This window comes from Solanum dulcamara, chromosome 10, assembly GCF_947179165.1.
Source record: "Solanum dulcamara chromosome 10, daSolDulc1.2, whole genome shotgun sequence".
Taxonomy (NCBI): Eukaryota; Viridiplantae; Streptophyta; class Magnoliopsida; order Solanales; family Solanaceae; genus Solanum; species Solanum dulcamara.
The window spans coordinates 64,281,540-64,303,122 of record NC_077246.1 but is presented as its reverse complement, the minus strand read 5'-3'; the positions used below and the strand labels follow the sequence as shown (position 1 = coordinate 64,303,122).

Sequence of the window (21,583 nt, the reverse complement as noted above, 5' to 3'; positions counted from 1 at the left end):
AATTATTGTAACAAGATAACATACATTTTTTAAAAGAATTCAGCTTACGTTAATCTTTCAATAAATAAATTATCTAGCTAACAAAATCTCGTTCCGCTTCAAATGCTCAAGTATAAAATAATCTGAAAAGGGTCAAAAATACCATTGAACTATAGGAAAACGTTTAAAAATATTCTTCATCCACCTTTTGGTCTAAAAATATTCTTCTGCACATCTTTTTGGTCTAAAAATAATCTTCCATCCACTTTTTGGCTAACTATAACCCTTGAAACTGACAACCCTCTTTTTTATTTTTTAAAAGTATTTATCATATGTCATTTTCTTATTAGATGAAATAAAACTCCCACTTCCACTAAAAAAATTAATAATTTATCTAAGCCAAAAACAATATACTTCTTCAAGACCCCTCACCCTGCCCTCCAATTTGTTTTTTAAAGCTACATTGATAAACAAGATTAGGATTTTTTTATCCGATTAATAGAAAAAAAAAAACTAGATTTTTTTTAGTTTTTGGCTTGATTTTTCTTTACTGTTTAATAATCAGAATTTTTTACAATACATATAAATAAAATAACTAAAAATAATTTAGTTATACGTATAACTAAATTATTTTTAGTTATTACAAGATAGTAAAAAAATATTTTAAATTAAATTAGTTATTACAAGATAATTAAAAATAAATATTTTTTTTATTACAAGATAGTTTTTAGATAGTTATTGTAAAACTATCTTATAATAATATATATAACTAAAAGATTTTTTAAAGAAGTTTTTCAATTTTTTTTTCATAATTTATCCAAACCAAAACAATATGCATGCTTGATGGCCATAAACAACTAAATTAAAAAAAAAAACTACACCAAATAAAAAACCCTTTTTTATATATTTTTCCCCATAACTTACCCAAATCAAAATAATATTCCTCTTCATGATCCCAAAATAAACTTTATAAAAAAAAAGAAGAAAAAGCTACAACAATAAAAAAATTATTAGATTTTAAAAACAAATTGGGGTGTTGCAGAGGTATATTATTTTTGGCTTAGATAAATTATGAAAAAAATTAGTGAAGGTGGATTTTTATTTCATCAAATAAGAAAATGATACATGATAAATATTTTTAAAAAATAAAAAGAGGGTTGTTAGTTTCAAGCGTTATAGCTAGCCAAAAAGGTTGATGAAAGAGTATTTTTAGACAAAAAAAATAAATAAAAAAATATTTTTAAATCAAAAAGTGAATGAAGGGTATTTTTAACCTCATTATAAAGTCAACTATCCCGTTTTCTTGGGTAAAGAGTAATAATTTCTTCACTTACCAGTGTAACATATTGGAAATGAACACAAAGGTGGGTCTCATCGCCATTATTGTCAAATGGCAGGTAAATTCGCGTGTAGATACGTAGTACACATTTCTCTTGCATTATTTAAAACATGATTGGCATTTCCTTCGTTTTTTTTAGTTATCACGATTTTTTTAAAGAATCAAATGATATGAATTTTGATTAATATTTTTAAGATGTAATATTTTCTCAAACTTGCATTATTCATATGCATGCATACATCAATCTACTTATATCTTGTAGAGAGTATCACATTCTCATAATTTTGTTCTACATGCTACATTTCAATGACCAACTCAAGACATCTAATATAGACTAACCTACCTACATGCATCAACTAAGAAGCAAAGGATCAGACTGCCCTCTAACTGTGATATCCTCGTTTTATCTTCACCAATATATAGCTGGAAGTTGATAAACATTAAACACTTCAAGCTTGAACAACAGAGAATGATGTTGAGCGCTAATAAGCCCTTTAGTCAGGACCCTAACCCATCGTGATTGACACCACACTAACCCTCCAGTGGAAGAACCGATACTACACCCAAAACCCAATCATAGTTAAATAGACAAAGCATTTAATGTTCTCGAAGCAGGTTTAACTAACAAAATAAAGATTGAGTTCCCATAAACTCAGGAAGTCTAATCAATCAACCCAAAACATGCAGAAATTTAACACCTAGGACCTGAAATTCATTGTACCAAAACGTCTACCAACAAGTCTAAGAATAGGGATGCAACCCTGATATCAAACATAATAACCCGAGTCTAAGTTCCTGAAGGAAGGACCGAGGTAACGAAGAGCTCATGGTAGCCTAAAGGAAGTGGCTCACCCTTGAACTCTGACAAATCAACGATCTTTTATGCGAGGTTTCTCAACAGTTGCTTGAAGATGTCTTGTACTCAACATGGAAAGAGCAAGTGTTGTATCAGTATATAAAACAACAGTATACTGATAGGATCACGCGGCTATTCCAGTAAATGAGATACGAACAAGTAAGTACAACACAGTAACACACACATATATATATAAAACACCATACTAGTTTCATTTCAGGAACAGTACACATCCAATAAGGGTCGTCTCATAGAACCTACATTCACCAGTTAATGTGTCCGAACGTGACACGTGGTCCAAGATTGTGTCGGAATGTGTCAACCGATCCAGTTATGTGTTGGAACATGACACCAGATCCAAGCATACACAATCAATCACAAATAAAGTAAATAGTTTCAACAGTCCCAACTACCAAAAATAGGTTCATTGCAAGCCATATACAACAAAATAATTATTTTACATGGCTTATTTCATCCTTCCCCACTCACATACATATATGCATACAATGAAGCAACTGTCAAGCACATATAACACATATGGTATCACGTCCCGAGAGGGTACCCTAGGCGTGGCTGACACTCAGAAACAATCTCTGGCTTTCGAGAAAAGCATTTGCTCTCATTACTCATTTGTTCATCAGCGGAAGACTTAAGAATACTAATGTGGGCTTGTCATCATCAAATAAAAAAATAGATAATTCTTAGAAGAAGTAGTTTCTAAGGAGAACTACTCCGATTACATCATCAAACTCTGTCTATGAAGCCTCTAATACTCTTAGATGGTGTCAATGACATGTCCATGGCTACCTTAAAAGAAACATAATACTCAACAATAATTAAAGGATAAAGAGTTCCTCCGAATATAAGAAGGACTCACCAAATAGCTGAAAAATAATGATCTTCAATAATGCACCTGTTGAGGATCTCTAACACCTGTATCTGCATCATAAAATGATGCAGGTCGAATGACATCAGTACGTGAAATGTACGAGTATGTAAAATGGCAGGAAGGTAAGGACAGATATCAAGAAACTCCTCTCAAGAAAACTCAGCTCAGAACTCAACATCATCTCAACATTAATAAGTAATGCAAATTTAAAATAATAATAAGAAATGTTTACTCAGTTGGGAGTTTCTCTAACCGACAACCATCACTTTTGAGCTAGCAATGATACAACAAAGCGATGTCATTGCCACATCCATCCAATACCTTTCCAGGGTAAAGGACATCACCATCTTGGATCCACTCATCAAAGTCCTCTTTTTGGGACTTAAGAGGCACAGCCTCCATCTTACGCTGGCTACGTAGTTCTGGGGTTTGAGTCAATTAAACTCTTACCCAACTCGGTGCTCAATACTACTCCCAAAATATGTGCTCATATTAATCTCATCATCTAGTCTCATTGGACTTTAATTTAAATCATCAAACTCATCTCATTACTTCTTCATCAATCATTATACTTCGAAAACATTATTTACATCTCATCAAAACATCTTGCTCAAAACATCATTTACTCAAATTCATTTAAACTCAACTCTTTTGCTCTTTTAAAACTCAATAAAATACATATATAATATTAATTCATATCACTCTTTTTTATCAATGAAAATATTAAAAGCCAACATCTTTATTCAAAACATGTGTAAAAATATTCATGAACATCAAATCAATTAGAATTCATGGGAAAGTAACCATGAACAATAATTCCAATAATATGAGAGATAATAATAATAATAATAATAATAATAATAATAATAATAATAATAATAATAATATTAATGCATAAATATATCTAACTCAATAGAAGAAGAATTAATTCATTTAGAATTCAAGATTTGGATAAAACTCAACTATAACTCAATAATAAATAATTTAAATATTGGGCGCATGGACGAACTCAATCCAATGCTATGAAAGCCTTACATACCTTAAATCCGAAGCTTAACTCCAAATTGGAACACTCTTGGACCCCTATCCTTTTCTTCATGTCGGAGCATTTTGTGTACTACCCGGAGTATAAGAATCATCGGAGTAGTATTTTTATACTACTAAAACTAAAACTATATTTGAGAATGAGTAAAGAAGTATATAGAGAGAAGAGTTGCTTAAGAATGCTTGATGAATAAAATGAGGAAACAAGGTGGGTATTTAGAGGTGTGGAGGAGGGACTTAACAATAAATAAAATTAATTACAAAGGATGATCTTAAAAATTCAATAGAGGATTTTGATGTCATGGATGATGTCAAATGGTTCTAGATCTTTCTATGGTAGGTGAGATAAGATTTCTTTTAACGGAATATCCATTTTCGAATCTGCGTTTGAACAAGATAAATTCTTTATTAGAATTTGGTGTCTTTATAAGAATTGTAGATATAGAAGTCTAGTTTCAGTTAGTTCAAGAATCATCCAATTTGGAGCATGCTACATCGAGATATAAATTTTATTCTACAAATACTCCATTCCGTTACAGCACTATGTCTTACAAAGATTAATTTATTTGATATACTTAAACTCCGAATCTTAAGATATGTTCTTCATGAAAGTTGTAGGTAATGATGTTGTGGTTACACAAAAATTTGAATCACCTAATTTGTTTTATGTTATGAAAAGTTATGCCTAAAATACAGAGACATTATCATTTTCATCGAGAATTGAAATACCGACATACAACGTTTTAGAGGGTGTTACATACGGGAAGGTAAAACCATCACCTATATACCTCGAAACCAAGCCTTTTGGAAACTTTAAATTGCTAGACCTTTCCCTTTCCGAATTCGTTCGGCTTGTTCTTGGTCTAAAAACAGACACACAAATGCAAAGGATCAATAAAATGGCATAATTTACCTGAATTATGACCAAAATTCCAATCCTTGGCCAAACCCATGATCCTAATGCCCAACTAGGGTGTTTTCCATCATTAAAACTAAGCCAAAACCCTCCCCCAAGGATTACTAGCATAGATTTTATGTTCTAAGAATCAACATACGGATTAGGGTAGTAATTAACTTACCTTTGGCTAGAAATATTGGAAAATTGACAAGAAACTACCCTAGGTCGCCTCTTATCTCTCAAGAATGAGTTGGTACAGAAAATAACATTTTTGAGTCTTTTTCCCGTTTAAGTCCGCGATTGGCCCGCCATGACGGGCCCCATCTAGCCACATCAGACCAACGCCAGCGGGATTAATTCTTCCCCAGCGGCTTGCACGGAAACAGAGAGCTCAGAACTTGAGCTTCAAGTTCTCATTTCACAACACACCCTCCAACCTTAGCATTCTAAAAATCACCCTTTCACGCCAAGATTGATTCCTGGAGTTCTATTCAACCGAATTTGATTCTGTAAAGCCTTACAGGCTTTGCATCATCTTGGCTATGAATTTAATCAATCAAACTGAAAATTTAATCCCCTATCCATTACCGGATTATCCTAGACTTCACCTGACTTAGATTTCATCCAAGTCTGGCATAGGCTCAATAATTCCAAGACACAACTCGAAAATTTCCTGGTCCGATTTCCTTCCCCATTGAATCATCTATAACAACGGGGATATATCGTTACAATACACATATATAGGCTGAATCAAATTAGATTTGATCCTTTTTCTAACTAAATAACAGTCAATTTCTATGTGTTTAGTTCTCTCCTGTACAGCCTTGTTGTCACAAAATAGTTGCACATATGAGGTTAGAACAACACCAACATCTCTCAAAATACCAATCAATTAAATTATCTTTACAGTGAAAACAACCATGCTTCTGTACTCAACCTCTGCATGCAAAGCTTTTGCTAAGTGTGTTGTTTCTTATACTTCCAAGACACTAAGAAATATCCAAGCATGATCATATAGTCTGTAAACAACCTTCTAGTATTTGGATAAACACTCTAGTTAGCATCATAGTCAGTAGTCATGAAAGTGTTGTCCCCGGGAGGAAAGAAATCCCAAACTAGGAGCACCCTTCACTACCCTCATAGTACTGTCCATATGTGAGTGTTAGAAATTTTGCATGAACTGGCTAAGCACTTGAACTGCAAAACAAATATCAGGTCTAGTAATAGTTAGATATAATTATTTCTCAATGAGATTTTGAAAGCTCAAAAAATCTTTTATTTCAGGATCATCAGCTATATTATAAGCCAGTGTAGTGAGTTTTTTTTGTTCATTTCTAAAGAAGTCACAACAGCTTTACTACCAGTTAGCCCAACCTTTGAAATGAGCTCCAGAACATGCATTCTTTAATTCAGAAGGACTTCCTTCTATGAATTAAGTATCTCAATGCCTAAAAAATATCTTAATTGTCCAAGATCCTTCACCTTGAAAGCCTTATTCAAGGTGTACTTGGCAAGTTGAATTAAAGTGAAATTGCTCTCGTGATGAGAAAATCATCCACATACACCAATATCACAACATAATCTAAACCTCACACTTATGTGAACAAAGAAGGATCGTACGAATTTTGTGAATAACCTCATTTTACTAGGATGTGATCTTGATATTTTATTGTCATCATACTTGCTTAAGTCCATATAGGATTTCTTCAACTTACACATCAATGGTTCCCCTTGTCTATGGAAATCTTGCGGCAACTGCATATATATATATCCTCATAGAGATCTTCTTGAAGAAAAGCATTATTCACATCCATGTGAAATAAGTCCCAATGACAGTTCTCACAATGACCATGTTGACCACTAGTGAGAATGTATTAAGATAATCCAAACTTTTTAGTTGACTATAACATTTAGCTACCAACCTAACCTTGTATATTTCAACGTTTCCATTTTCTTTATATTGGATCTTGTGAACCCATTTTGAGTCAATAGCATGCATGCCAAGAGTCAAGGGCACTAGATCTCATATATGATGGTCCTCCAATGCTTGAATTTCTAATTGCATTGCATTCACCTAGTTCTAATTAGATGTTGTTTTCTTGAAGCTTTTTGAGCTCAACATGAGTTTAAAAGGCATGTATGGAAGACTTGTAGGCAGCTGACAGTCTATCATAAGAAACTTGTCTATGAAGTGTATAATGAAGAAGATGCAAATTTCTTTCCTGTGATATAATAATCTTTCAACCAAATAGGAGGATTGATAGTCCTTCCAGTTCTCTTGAGCTTCTCAATTTCAGCCCGTGGCTCAAGAGAAGAATCAACATCAATACAAGGTAGTTGAACATCTGTGACCTCGACATTATCATCCTAAACATTTGTTACCTCAACATTATCATCCTGAATATTGTCAGAGTCAGTGGTAATGCGTAGATGCAAAGTCAGAAAGTGGAGTTTGAAATTCAGAAGATGAAGTTTCAGGCAAAAACATTGATATTTGTGATGGAGAACATGATGATGGAGGGTAAATGCACTCCAAACACATCCTCATCTTCTCCCTGCATTCTCTTCAAAGGAAAACTATCTTCTCTAAATACTATATCTCTACTCATCATGCAAGCACCTGATATTAAGCCAAATAACTTATAACCTTTTTGTGTTTATGAATTACCAACCAAAATAGTTCTCTTAGCGACACAAACTTAGTCCCTTTAAGCAGAGTAAAAGTAAAACACAAACATCCAAAGCCCTCAACTGGTCATAAGCAACTAGTTTGTGGTATAACATCTCATAGGTATCTTCTCTTGTAACACAGGATAGTGGGCAATCTACTGATCAAGTAAACAACAATTCTCACACAATTATTCCAAAATATATTGGGAATTGAGCTTTGAAATTTCAGGGATTTAGCAACTTTCAAAATGTGTCTATGATTTCTGTTCACCTCCCCATTTTATTGAGGTGTATAGGCACATGAGCTTTGATGGATAATTCCTAATAAAGAAAATAATTCAGAACATTGAGAATTAAAAAATTCTCTGTCATTATCTGCTCTCAACACTTTAGCAGTGATACATTTTTTTAAATTTTTACCAATATATCCAATAGTTTACTTGGTGTTCAATGGTCAGATCCAAGAGATTTTGGTATTTTTATTCAATTTCACTAAGCTCTAGGGAGCTACATTCATGGATCATGTCCTCATTAAGTCAATAATTTATATGTTTACTCTAGTTACTTAACAGATGATAGATATCTCAAACTCTTCCGCAATGGTTGGATCCCTAAAATTATGTCGACTTTATCTTGTCCAGACACAACCTGGTGCCTGATTTCGTACTTTCGAAGCTATGCTGGCTCTTTTGATTTGACACAGATCCTAACTATCTTGACTTCGGATATTTCATGGATAGGATTGCCCTTATCAACAACATTCTGAAGATGACATTTGATGTTATTCAAGTTGAGTCACTTTTGACCTATTGTTCCTTCCACTAGTCGCTTCTTGATTTGTCACATGTCCAATCCCATTTTTACCCCATACCAGTACCACTTTAATTTCAAAATACAACATGGGGTTAATACCACATAGTCCTAACAAATGAAGTTCAAATTATCACCACAGTGTTTACAAAAATGTTGCCAACAGTCACATCAACATAAGGCATATATATCTTGATTTTTCTCTTTTCCCATTTGGAATCAAACAGAGCGAGTTGAGGAAGGTAGTGGAAAAATTGGCCGGGACCGCAACAAAAGAGTTTTATGAACTTTTAGACAGGCATATAAATTGAAAAGAAACAATCTTACAAAAATGTCCACTTCAAATTTAGAGAGCATAGACATTGACACTTTTTTTTTAATAGAGATAAGATCAATTTGAGAATACTAATTTTATCTGTGGCTCCCACCTGAAATCCATTTGAGAAGAGATGCAACCAATCAAAAAAAAGAAACTAGATGAACTTTTAAAAACTAGCCAATTGGAAAATAGATAAGGCCACTATATGCCTGGTCCAAAAATTGCAGTCCCATTCCTTTGATGTTGAAAAGAAAAAAAAAGAAACTTTGATGTTGTAAATTTCTTTATTACCTATGTTATGTAAAAATTAATTACCTACAAAATTAAAGACGGGAAGCAATTGATTAAATTACATTGGTAATGTAAAATTTATTTAATTGGTATAAGTGCATATAAAGTTATCGATTTAATTTATTTAACTTATATACACTGACGTTATAATAATAATATATATATTTATATCAATTTTATAACCAGTTATAATAGGTTCTTATCATTCATTAAATTAAAAAAAAAATAGAATTATCTTATAAGATTGTGGAGTTTGTTATATATATATAAGATATTTAAACACTCCAAACAGTGCATTAATTTTGTGGGTTTCGTCCTATATTTCCTCAAATAATTGCACTTTTTCCCTATGCCTTTTGAATTCTCTTCAATTGCCTTTACTATACATAAAGACCAAACTCAAGACATATTTCACTAAACTTTCCTCTTCCAACTACTACTCAATTCTTATAATTACAAACATCAAAAAAAATAAAAATATTATATTTGAAACATATTTGCATCAATTATGAGTTCGGAGAAAAAATTAGCAAACGCGGTGGGCGCGAAAACGGCGAGGGCTTGTGACAATTGCATAAGGAAAAGGGCACGATGGTATTGTGCAGCCGATGATGCTTTCTTGTGTCAATCTTGTGATTCTTCCGTCCATTCGGCCAATCCTTTGGCTCGTAGGCATGAAAGGGTTCTTCTTAAAACGTCATCTCTCAAATCGTCAGATGAATTTCCCAATTTGGAAAGTTCAGGATCAGGGTTAGACTCAGTTCCATCATGGCATCGTGGATTTACTAGAAAAGCACGAACACCTAGGCATGGTAATAAGCATGCAAAAAGAATTAAATCCATGGAGGAGGAAGAAATGAAAAACCCTATTCAACTCATCGTCCCAGAGATATTGAGTGATGAGAATTCAGGCGATGAGAACGAAGAAGAGCAACTCCTATATCGTGTCCCTATTTTTGACCCCTTCGTAGCGGATGGCTCTAATTATGGTAACGAATATTCTTCTTCTAAAAAGATGAAAGTTGATTTTAATGATGATGTGAATAGGTTTCATGGTATGCTAGCTCCATCAGAGATGGAGCTAGCAGAATTCGCGGCGGATGTGGAAAGTTTATTAGGGAAAGGACTTGATGATGAAGAGTCGTTTAATTACATGGAAGGGTTAGGTTTTTTGGAGAAAAATGATGAGAAATTAGTGAAAGTTGAAGATGGAGGAGATGTGGGGTTTGTGAATATGGTTAGTACTAATCATGATATCAATCAAGTTGATTATTCGGAAATTGATATGGTTGGAGAGACTTTTGAGCTAAAGTTTGATTATGATTCACAAGTTATTAGTAACTCAGATGAAGATAAAAAGGTTGAATTTGGGGAGATGATTATGGAGGATAATTATGATAGTGGAAAAAATAATAATAAGATTATGTTAAATCTTGATTATGGAGGTGTTTTAAATTCTTGGCCTCACAAAAGGTCTCCTTGGACTACCGGCGAGCGGCCCCAAGTAGATTTCAATGACTGTTGGCCAATGTGCATTGTAAGTTTCCATTGCCGAATACTATTAAATTTGGCATATATATCACTAAAACAAAAAAAATAGCTACGGAATTTGTCGGCAATGTCTAGCTAATCCATCACTAAAAAATTCCTAGCTAATTGATTTGTTTTTATAATTATCTGTTCTCAAATGAGATTAGCATGGGATTTTTGTTGTTTAGCTATGATAATTCGTCCGTCACTAATTTCTATTTTTCTAGTAGTTTATATTTATGTATAATTGAGTTTATAATTTATGTACTGATATTGTAAAATGGTTTTATACATGTTAGATTATTTAGTAATTACAGTTAATAAGTGGAATTAGCAACATGTAAAATAAGATAATTTACCTTTTGTATAAGGCTAAATTGCATAAATAATGTAAATATTGTGTGGCACTGCCAAATCCCATGAACATTGGTAAAGTGTGTTATGTTATCCTTCGCTTTTTGGCCAAGAAGGCCAGTACTTGCTTCAATTTGTTGTATATGTTTTGCATTGTATGAGCTGTTAGAAATTGGAAGTATAAATATCTAGACATTAGAAAAGGGTTTAATTGTTAGGTATATTTGGGCAAGCATGTGAAAAGAAGTTTTTGGCTAATTTCCAAGTCTGTCACATTAAAATGAAGAGATATATATATCCTCCCAATTTGGTAGATTATATTTTCTTCTTTTTTTCCTTCTTTTTTGGTTGTATGTAATTACAATCAGACATTTCTATAACAATCCTATATAACAATATTTTAATATAATATAAAAAAAATGGAGCCGAACTTTCATGTTATGTGTATTATTATATGTTTTCTATAACAATATTTCAATATAGCAACCAGTTAATATAGAAATAAACAATGTGGTTTGATGGTAGATGAGCTAATGGTTAATGAATTGACCTAAATTTTGCAGGGAAATTGTGGAAAAAACCATCCATATGGAGACATGGGATTAATGACCGGAAATGGAGTAGTAATGGATGAAGGAAGAGAAGCAAGAGTATTAAGGTACAAGGAGAAGCGGCGAACGAGGTTGTTTTCCAAGAAAATAAGGTACGAAGTTAGGAAATTGAACGCTGAGAAAAGGCCTCGAATGAAAGGAAGATTCGTCAAGAGGACCAATTTTGCACCAACCCCTTTTCCTTCGCTTAATAAATAAGTGAAGTTTTAAATAAGTGAAGTTTTAAACAGAGACAAGTTTAGAGCCATTTTTGTGAGTTCAACTGAACTCATTGCTTTCAGCTCGAACTAGTTATATGTATACAAATTTTTTCTTTAAAATGTATACATAGATCATACACGTTCTGAATCTACTAACTCTAAATCCTATATTCACCAATGTTTGCAAGGATCAGGTTTATGTGCTATTTTTTTAATAGTACAAGTAAACCTGAAATTGCTTTTCCTAGATGTATGCATAGTGATTACAATATATATAATGGCATTGCTATGCAACTTTTTGTCATGTATAAGCTCATCAAATTGTTGTTCTCTTCCTTGTCAGAGAAGGTATACATAGGATGAAAAAATGCCAGATATATGAGTAAATTCACACTCTAGTTTATCAAAGGATTGATGAAGATATATTGTAGAAGATTTGAGAAATTGAAGAATATTTTGTGAATTTATTTCGATTTGACGATTTAGGGGTGTTGAAAAATGAACCTTTTGTTGGTAAAAGAAAAAAAGGCATATATTTGTGATACATGCATTTACCTAGTTCATGTATTATGCATGTATGTTTTTATTCATGAACTAGGGAATAGGAAAAAGTTTAGAATTAAATTATGCTACATGTATTAGAATAGATGTATACATGTTAGAAGAATTCTTATAAATATCTAGGTTTTAGAGCCAAAATGTAGGTTAAATTGATGGAAAAAAATATTCACCTTTTGTCTAAAAAAAGAATATGAGTTGAGTGTAACAAAGAAGAATTCGTTGTGTTACTTGTCTTAAAAAAAATAGAGTGCTATGGAGAATGCTTGTCCTCCCCGATTTCCCAACAGGATGCAAAGACTCTTTCATAGATATATATCTATCTAAGTTCATAGAATTTACAAATCTTCATAAGATATCAGAGTCAAGTTAATCTCAATTTTTAATTTATCTTATATTAAGCTTTCGTATTATGTTATTCACACTATAATTGGCGGATCCAAGCATGCAAGGGTGTTTGTAATCCCACATCATTTGTGGAATGAACAATTGGACTCCTTGTACGATCTAAAGTAATAATTTGTCACCTCATGAGGTATTATTAGAGGTTGATTTGGGCTTAATGTTCACTTTCATTCATATCTATCAGGTTCATAGAACTTACAAATCTTCATATGATATTAGAATCAAGTTAATCTCAATTTTTAATTTATCTTATATTAAGCTTCCATATTATATTATTCACACTATAATTGACGGATCCGAGCATGCAAGGGTGTTACCGTGTTAGTAATCCCACATCATTTGTGGAATGAACAATTGGACTCTTTTTACAATCTAAAGTAATAATCTGTCACCTTATGAGATATTATTTGAGGTTAATTTGGGCTTAATGTTTTCTTTTTTTTTAACAAAGAATATATAGATTATAATAGTACCTGATAAAATTGCATTACGCTCATGGGGACATCTATCAATTGTCATCTTAAATTCTTTATTTGGATGTAATTCAAATGTTAAAATTTGCATCTGTCTACAGTCTGAACATTCAGTTGGAGAAGAATGGAAGATTGAATTTGATGGGCAAAATGATTGGCAGTGAAGAATGGAAGATTGAATTTGATGGGCAAAATGATTGGCAGTGGACCTTACTATTAAATTCAGATCTTGGCACTTTCTCACTGGTTGATGTGCTTCAATGGTCCCTACTAGTCACAAGTCTTTTTTTATTTTTTATATTGTTTATTACTAGCATAAAATGGAAAAAAAAATTATTCACCGATCCTATTTTATGTGGCAACATTAGAATCAATGTTCCGAAGTAAGGCCAGCTGGTTAAGAAAAGCTCAGGTTATGAAATCGCGTAGCATTTCTCAAAGTAGCATTCCCATGAATAGAGGGGATTGCCTTAGAGAAGAAGTCGGTCCCTGAAAAAGCCATCTCGATTGTAATCATTCAAATGCGAATACTTGTCGTCGAGACTTGGCCTGTCCCAAATTAAGGAATTCGACGACTTGTGCATTAAAGCTTTAAAAAAAATACAAGTGACATTCTTTTTGAGATGGACTAATTAAAGGTGCCACGAAAAATAGGACGGGAAAAAGCTAATGGATAGCCGTCCAGTAAAATATTACAACAACAACAACGACCCAGTGAAATCCCACAACGTGGGGTCTGGAGAGGGTAAAGTGTACACAGACCTGACTCCTACCAAGGTAGGACGGCTGTTTCCGAAAGACCCTCGGCTCAGTAAAATCAAATAAAATAAAAAAAAAGTCAGATTAGAATAAGAAGTTCAAAGCTTTATGGAAAAGCAAGTAACGAAAGCAAAAGCAACCTAGATAACATAGAACAATCAAAGTACAGAAAATAATGAAAGTAATAAATAATAATAGACATCAGACCACAGGGAAACATAGTGTGCTAATACGCCTACTAATAAGGAAGAATAACGAGACTATGAACTAGCCTTCTATCCTAATATGGGTCCTCCACACCCTCCTATCTAAGGTTATGTCCTCGGTAAGTTGTAATTGCGTCATGTCTTGTCTAATCACCTCTCCCCAATATTTCTTCGGCCTACCCCTACCTCTTCTTAAACCATCCATGGCTATCCTCTCACACCTCCGCACTGGGGCATCTGTGTCTCTCCTCTTCACATGCCCAAACCATCTCAGTCGCATTTCCCGCATCTTGTCTTCCACCGAGGCTACTCCTACCTTGTCCCGAATAACCGCATTTCTAATCCTGTCACTCCTGGTATGCCCACACATCCATCTCAACATTCTCATTTCAGCAACTTTCATCTTTTGAACGTGAGATACCTTAACTGGCCAACACTCCGCCCCGTATAACATATTAATTAAGTTCAGCGAACGATCAAATATTAACTTCATCAAAATATTAACTTCGCCAAAAAGGTATTCGAACGTTGACTGAAATTTTAATTTAAATAGTCAAATTATTCACGCTCCGCGCGATCATAATCTTGTTAAATATGATGGACGTGCTATAAATTTATGCTGCAGCTTAAACTTTTTTCTCCTTTTTTCTAAGGTTATTTTATAATAAGTATAATATATTGAATTCAAAATGTATTACAATTAGAATTTAATATTATACATTGTTATGAATTCAATTGTTGTTATTTTAACAAATATAATATATTTCTAACAGCGTAAATTAATTTGAATAGTACTAGAATGTTTGAAATTCACACATAATACTTATAATACATTTATATTAAAAATATTTTAGTTATATATCTACCACGTGCATTGAAACATGCCTATAATAAATAGTATATTGAATTAAAAATGTATTACACTTATCGTTTATATTTATTTCTTTTATTGTGTCAGAAATGCATTATATATGTATTTATATAAAAATTTATTTCATTTAAAAAATATTAAAAGCATTATTTGTATAATATATAATTTAAAATTAAATTTTAAATTAAAATAATTAATTATTTTTTCTAAAAGAGGGAGAATGAGAAAGGGAAAAAATGGACAGAAAAAAAAGCAGAAAAACAGACAAAAAAAGAAGAGAAGAAGTAGAGAGAGAAAATAGAAAGAGGAGGAAAGAGAAAAAAACTGGAAAAAACGGAAGACTGAGAGAAAAAGAAAAAGAAAGATACTTTATTTTTTTGTTAGTTGGATAAGAAAAATACTGTATTTTTTAGTAAAGGTAAAATATGTACTAAAATTCATAATTAATATTATATACTATATTATTTAAGTAAATGGACCTATCAATTATAAATTTTATCTAAATCTCATAGTGATTCTTCTCAATTACACTCTAGACCAACTCTTTTTAAACATTACTCGATTCACATCACGTACGTCTTGATACGTCACGTAAAGTGATGTATCCGATCGATACATCTCATAACGTGGTATATCCGACATCCTGATACATCATGTAAATAATGTATCCGATCGATACATTGCGTAAAGTGATGTATCCGACTGATACATCGCGTACAGTGATGTATCCAAAAATAGGAGAGAATAGGGATTTTTGTAATATTTTCAAATGGTAAAAAAAATTAAAGAATATAATAAAATAAGTTGTGTATTTAGGTAATTTTTCTTTATAAATTCCTTGAATAGATACAAAAGTTGAATAACGTATCTTAAAATGGATATCCGATGGGTTTTTTTTCAGTGTTCTGACTTTGGGGTAGTCCTTAATCCAAGGATTTATTAAAAATAATATTTTTATTTTTAAAGTAATAATAAAATTTGTTGTATATTTTATTCTTTTTAAATTTCAGAACTACATTAAATACATTTTGTATTATGATTTTGGGGAAGAAATGACATCAGGTAGCCACTTTTAATATTACTATTGAAAATATAGTCACAGTTTAAAATACATTTAAAATTTAGCACATTCTGATTCCTCCTCCTTTTGTCGTTGTGTTTCTTCTGTTAAATTCCTTTACCACCTATATGAATTTATTATAATTAAACTAGCTGTCAGTAGTGATGGTAAAATTGAATAAATTCTAACCCACTTTGATTGTCGTTCGGTACGAGAAATAAGAGATAATAATTTTGAGGATTATTTTATATAATGTTTGGCTTAAGATATATATTAGTTAGTCTCAAGATTATTTATTTTATCATTAAAGAGTTATTTGATATCTAGTTAGAATTATGCAAGTATTAGTAATATAAATATTATTATAATATTAGTTATGCCTTTATGCAGCATTAGTTTTTAGGTGGATATTAGTTATTCGGTTATTCTTTTATTGTTACTTTGCCTAAAAAATACTATACAAATTTTCCTCATAACTTATACATATATTGTGTGAATTTCTGAATTGCAAATCAAATATCATATTAATATTATACATAAATACGTTATTTCTAACTAGCTACCAAACAATATATAACTCATACATAAATTAATACATGAATAAATTATTCTTTACTAGCTATTAAACAACCCCAATTATAGAATAAATTATCTCATAACATATAGAAGAATAACTAATTTCAATTTTAAATGTTGGATTTAAATTTTAATGACAATAGTACTTATCTTCATCTGTTGGACAATTCCCATTTGGTTGAATTTTAATATTTTGTTGCAGTGAGCCTAGCAAATCTTGGCTATAACAGTGATATGTGATTCTTCTGATAAGAAAAATACTATAATTAGATTAAATCAAATTTAAATAACATATTACATTTAAATAATGTAATTTACTTATAATTTAATTTTTAAAATGAGATTTAAGCTAACTTTATTTTCCTGTCAGTTATCTGAGTTGGCTTAAAACACATTTAACTCGCAAAAAGAAGTCAAATTTTGGTACCTTAACGTGGAAAGAAATAATCTGAGGTTGTATTTGCTTTTCTGAGAGTAAATTTTATTTTTCTAGAAGAATTCATTTTGGTTACTGTTAGAATATATGGTAATATATTCTGACAGATTTGTAATAAATTGTATATATTTAGTTTCCATATATAGATAGTTAGTTTAACAGTTTATGAGGAAGAATGTTGAGAAGGTAAGTTGTCATTTGTAAAGCATGATGCCAAAAGGAAGGAGGAAGGGAAGCATGAGCTAATAAGGTACGAGCAATGTTATTAATCGTACGGATTTGTCTTTCGGCTTTTCCATTTTGAGGGGACGTGTGAGGACAAGACAAACGAAACGACAGACCATTGATTTTACAGAAGTCTCAAAAAGGGCCATTATCAAATTCCTTGCCATTATCACATTGTATATTCTTAATATCCCGTTCAAAGTGAGTTCGAATAAATGTCTTAAAATTTAAAAATGTGGAAAAGGTTTGTGATTTGTGTGATAAAGGAAATGTCCACAAGAATTTAGAATAATCATCCATAAACAAGACATAATATCGATGACCGGAGGAACTCAAAATGGGTGACATCCAAAGATCACTATGTATAATATCAAACGGTATAAGAGAAGTGGATGCATAAAAGGGCAACTTAACATGTTTTCCAAGAGGACATGAATGACAAATACGAACATCGCTACTTTGAGTACAATCAATTAATTTATTCTTCCTAAGGGAATTCAACACAGGTGCGCCCGGGTGACCCAAACGATCATGCCAAAGAGAAGGTGCCAAAGCCGCAAAAGTAGATGGTAAAGTGACTGGATTGGTGATTGAATAAAGCTTTCCCCGACTGTTATACCTCATTACGAGCCTCCCCGTCTGAAAATCCTTCACAGAAAATCTAAAGGGATCAAAATTCATAGAAACAGAGTTATCAGTGATAAATTTGCGGACGGACACCAAATTTTTAACTAGATGAGGTGAATGGAGGATATTTTTTAAGTGCAAGGGAGGACCCGGGGAAGATAAAGTTGTGTGACCATAGCCATGAATTGGAATAGAGTGACCATTACCAACCATAATACCACGATTAATGCTCTTATTAAAATAGGACGTGAGGTTACCTTAATTGGATGTCATGTGAGAAGTGGCACCGGTGTCCATGTACCAATTTATATCCGGAGGAGTGATCCCAAGAGTATGCATTGCGGCCTCAATGTCCGTAGGCGTAGGGGCTGCAGTGTATGCCTGCTGGGGTCGGAGGCCAAGAACACCCGCTCTTGGTGGCTGTTGTTGTCCATAAGTGGGTCGGGACCAAGTGGTTGACGGATATGGACATGGTGGGACACCTCAAGGACCCCAGAGGCCAGCCATGGCCACTGTTGTCAGCCAGACCAAGGAGAAAATTGTGGAGAGTGCTGCGCCATTGAATGCTGCCTAGTGCTGCCGCGACTTCTGCTGCCACCCAGCTGACCACCACGGCCAGCAGGACTGCCGCTGCTGCCAGCTCCTCTGCTGCCGCCACGACTGCCATGGCTGCCGCGAGATCTGCCTCCATTATTATTGCGGTTGTGGTGTCTCTTTCCACCACTATTATGGCGGTGGAAAGAGAAATTATCAGGAACATCAGTGGGACCTTCGAACGAGCGAGCAACTAATGCAGCGGAGGAACTTTGGGCTGCTTTCTTAGCACGGCCAGCTTTTTCAAGAGTGAACATCGAACGAGCTTGATAAAATTATGGCAAAGGGTCGCGTTGGCGAATAAGAGTCGCCACACCTTGGTAGGGCTCGGTAAGGCTCGAGACCAATTGAAGAACTAGACGATCGTTAGCCACTAGAGAGCTAACATTCTTGAGTTGATCCGCCAGAGATTTGAGATGTTGACAATAGGCAGAGACATTGGGAAAATTGGCCATGTCGACATGAGTGAAGTCGTACTCAAGGGTGACAGCACGAGAGTGTTTGTTATCCTGGAAGATATCACGCAAGCGATTCCAAGCCTCCATCACCATGGTGTCAGGTTCCAGAATTGTATGCAACAGATCATGAGAGATAGTAGCGTACAGCCATTGGAGAAAGGTGGCGTCAAGGGTGGACCACAGTTCTTTGTCCTCCTCCTGTTGAGGCTGTTTCTCCGTTCCTGCCGCAGGAGGAATAATATGATCAATTACCCGATGGGATCGTGCATGAATCTTAAATAGTTCCGCCCAAGTGGAATATTGGACATTCTCCATCTCAAGAGTGATGGAAACATGGTTCTTGATGTTGGAGACAGCAAGAGCAAGATGAAAGGAAGATTTAGAGGTAGACATGGTGAAAAAGTGAGGACGAGGAAGGCGAGGGGGGCTGCGGCGGCGGGAGACCTAGAAGAAGAAGGAGAGAACTTGCCTAGACAACTGATACCATAAAAGAAATTAATCTCTTGCTTTATTTCATTAACATAATAAGTATATATACACCTAATACAAGTGTCTAATACAAGAAAACTAACTATCTATATATGGAAACTAAATATATACAATTTGTTACAAATCTATCAGAATATATTACCATATATTCTAACAGTTACTTTTTTTTTCATGTTCATTTTCTCTATGAGGTTGGATTGTGATACAACCATTTTCATAGAATTCCTCATTTGCTTTAGGTTAAAAATATAAGATGATAGTATTCGATAAAGTAAAGTTTGATGTCTTGTATATGTTTATTTGCTTGTGTCTCTTTACAAAGTGATGTCTGATAATTTATTGATTGCTTATGATTAAGACCGTATTATAAATACGTAGTTTATGTTATTTAAGAGTAGGGAGTACCGCCGGGCTCTATTGATGGGTTTCATAACGATTAGCGTTAGCTGTTAGCCTTTCCTCCGCGTGCTCTTGTCCGGTGTGGTTACTGGACAAATATCGTAAGCCTTTAGATGCAATATCATTATTTTGACTTGTTCTATGTGTCTCTGCATGATTTGTCCATGTGTCTTATCTTATCTTTATTCCTTGCACAGTTTCTATTATTGTCCATTTGTCACGACCTGATTGAGCCACATTTTACCCTATACAAATATCCTTTAGCATAAGTAAGATTCTAGTGTAGAGCCAAAGGTTACTGTTGGAAAAAGAATAAACATTGATGTTAGTAAAGAAAAATCACTTCAAAGCAAGAATTACATAATAATCTATTAAACTCCCTGCAATGCCTACCATTGTTTTGGTTGGTGCAAACGTTCAAGAAGAGCAAACCTTGTCACATCCCTCGTTGGGGTTAAATTCGGCTAAAAGGACATTTCCTAATAGAGTTTTGTGAAAAAAGTATTTTATGATTAACATAACTGAGATTAGTCAGGTAAGGTTTCCTTTTAAATCACAAAAAAAATGGATTCAAAATCTATGGATCCAATATGTACGATTTAAATTTACTTTTTTGTGAGGTAAAACTAAACCTTACACAATTACATAATAAAGTTTTTCGAGTTTTATCCTTATTAAGCTAAATATTCATGCAGCCCCTCAAAAATAAGTACAAACGGCTTTGTTAAAATCCATCCGGCTCTACTAGACATTGTTCCATGACTCCAAATCTCCAAGAAAATTTAAAATTTAAATCTCTGATATCAAATTGCCACGACTTAAACCTGACACTTAGTTCGTGATAAGACACGTGACGAACTACTACCCATAAGGTGAATCATGTTAAGCTAAACATCTGGAATATGAAGAATAGAAGAGCATCTAGTAACAGTCTCAATATATACTTCCTTCGCTCACTTTTACTTGTCATAATTGAATTTTGCACACCCATTAATAATTGACATGACTATTTTACCACACTACCCCCTAGAACCTGAAAGTCATTGTACCAAAACTCTTTTAAAGAACAAGTCTAAGAGTATGGGGATGCAACGTCAAAACGATAATATAAAAATAACGTCTAAAAGGTCCAAATCCGAAAAGAGTGGATTGAGATCCTAGAAGAACCCATAACAGCCTGAAAAAGCTGGCTTACCCTTGAATTCTGATGCAGTCAGTGGTCTCCTAACTGAGGTCTATCAGCAGCCAACTGAAGATGTCCTGTACTCAACAAAGAAAAAGCAAGTGAAGTATCAATACACATAATCAACAGTGTACTGATAAGATCACTCGGCCAGCCAACCAATAAAACATATGCAAGCAACTATAAAGTAGTATAGACAGGCATCTATAAAACACATTACCAATTAGCAAGTTCATAAGCATGATTCAGTTCACAATGTCATTCTCAACAATATTCCTCTCTCTCTCTCTCTCTCTCTCTCTCTCTATATATATATATATATATATATATATATATATATATATATACATATGTGTGTGTGTGTGTGTGCCAGAACGTGATACCCGATTTCTAGGTACATATTTATATCAACCACAATCACATTCGCAAAACCACAATAAATGTTTCACATGCTTGCACAGTTAGGTAACAGGT

At 33.4% G+C, this 21,583-nt stretch overlaps 1 protein-coding gene and 1 pseudogene across 1 annotated transcript; one reads left to right on the top strand and one right to left on the bottom strand.

Moving 5' to 3' along the window:
• The first annotated feature begins 9,455 nt into the window (after positions 1–9,455).
• On the top strand, positions 9,456–12,096 carry LOC129871422 (zinc finger protein CONSTANS-LIKE 16-like). The gene is made up of 2 exons (XM_055946331.1): positions 9,456–10,632; positions 11,543–12,096. Exons 1-2 carry the CDS (start codon positions 9,604–9,606, stop codon positions 11,786–11,788), a joined length of 1,275 nt encoding a protein of 424 aa, XP_055802306.1. The 5' UTR covers positions 9,456–9,603; the 3' UTR covers positions 11,789–12,096.
• A 6,408-nt stretch (positions 12,097–18,504) lies between these two features.
• Positions 18,505–19,431, bottom strand: LOC129869875 (uncharacterized; annotated as a pseudogene).
• Between the last annotated feature and the right edge of the window lie 2,152 nt (positions 19,432–21,583).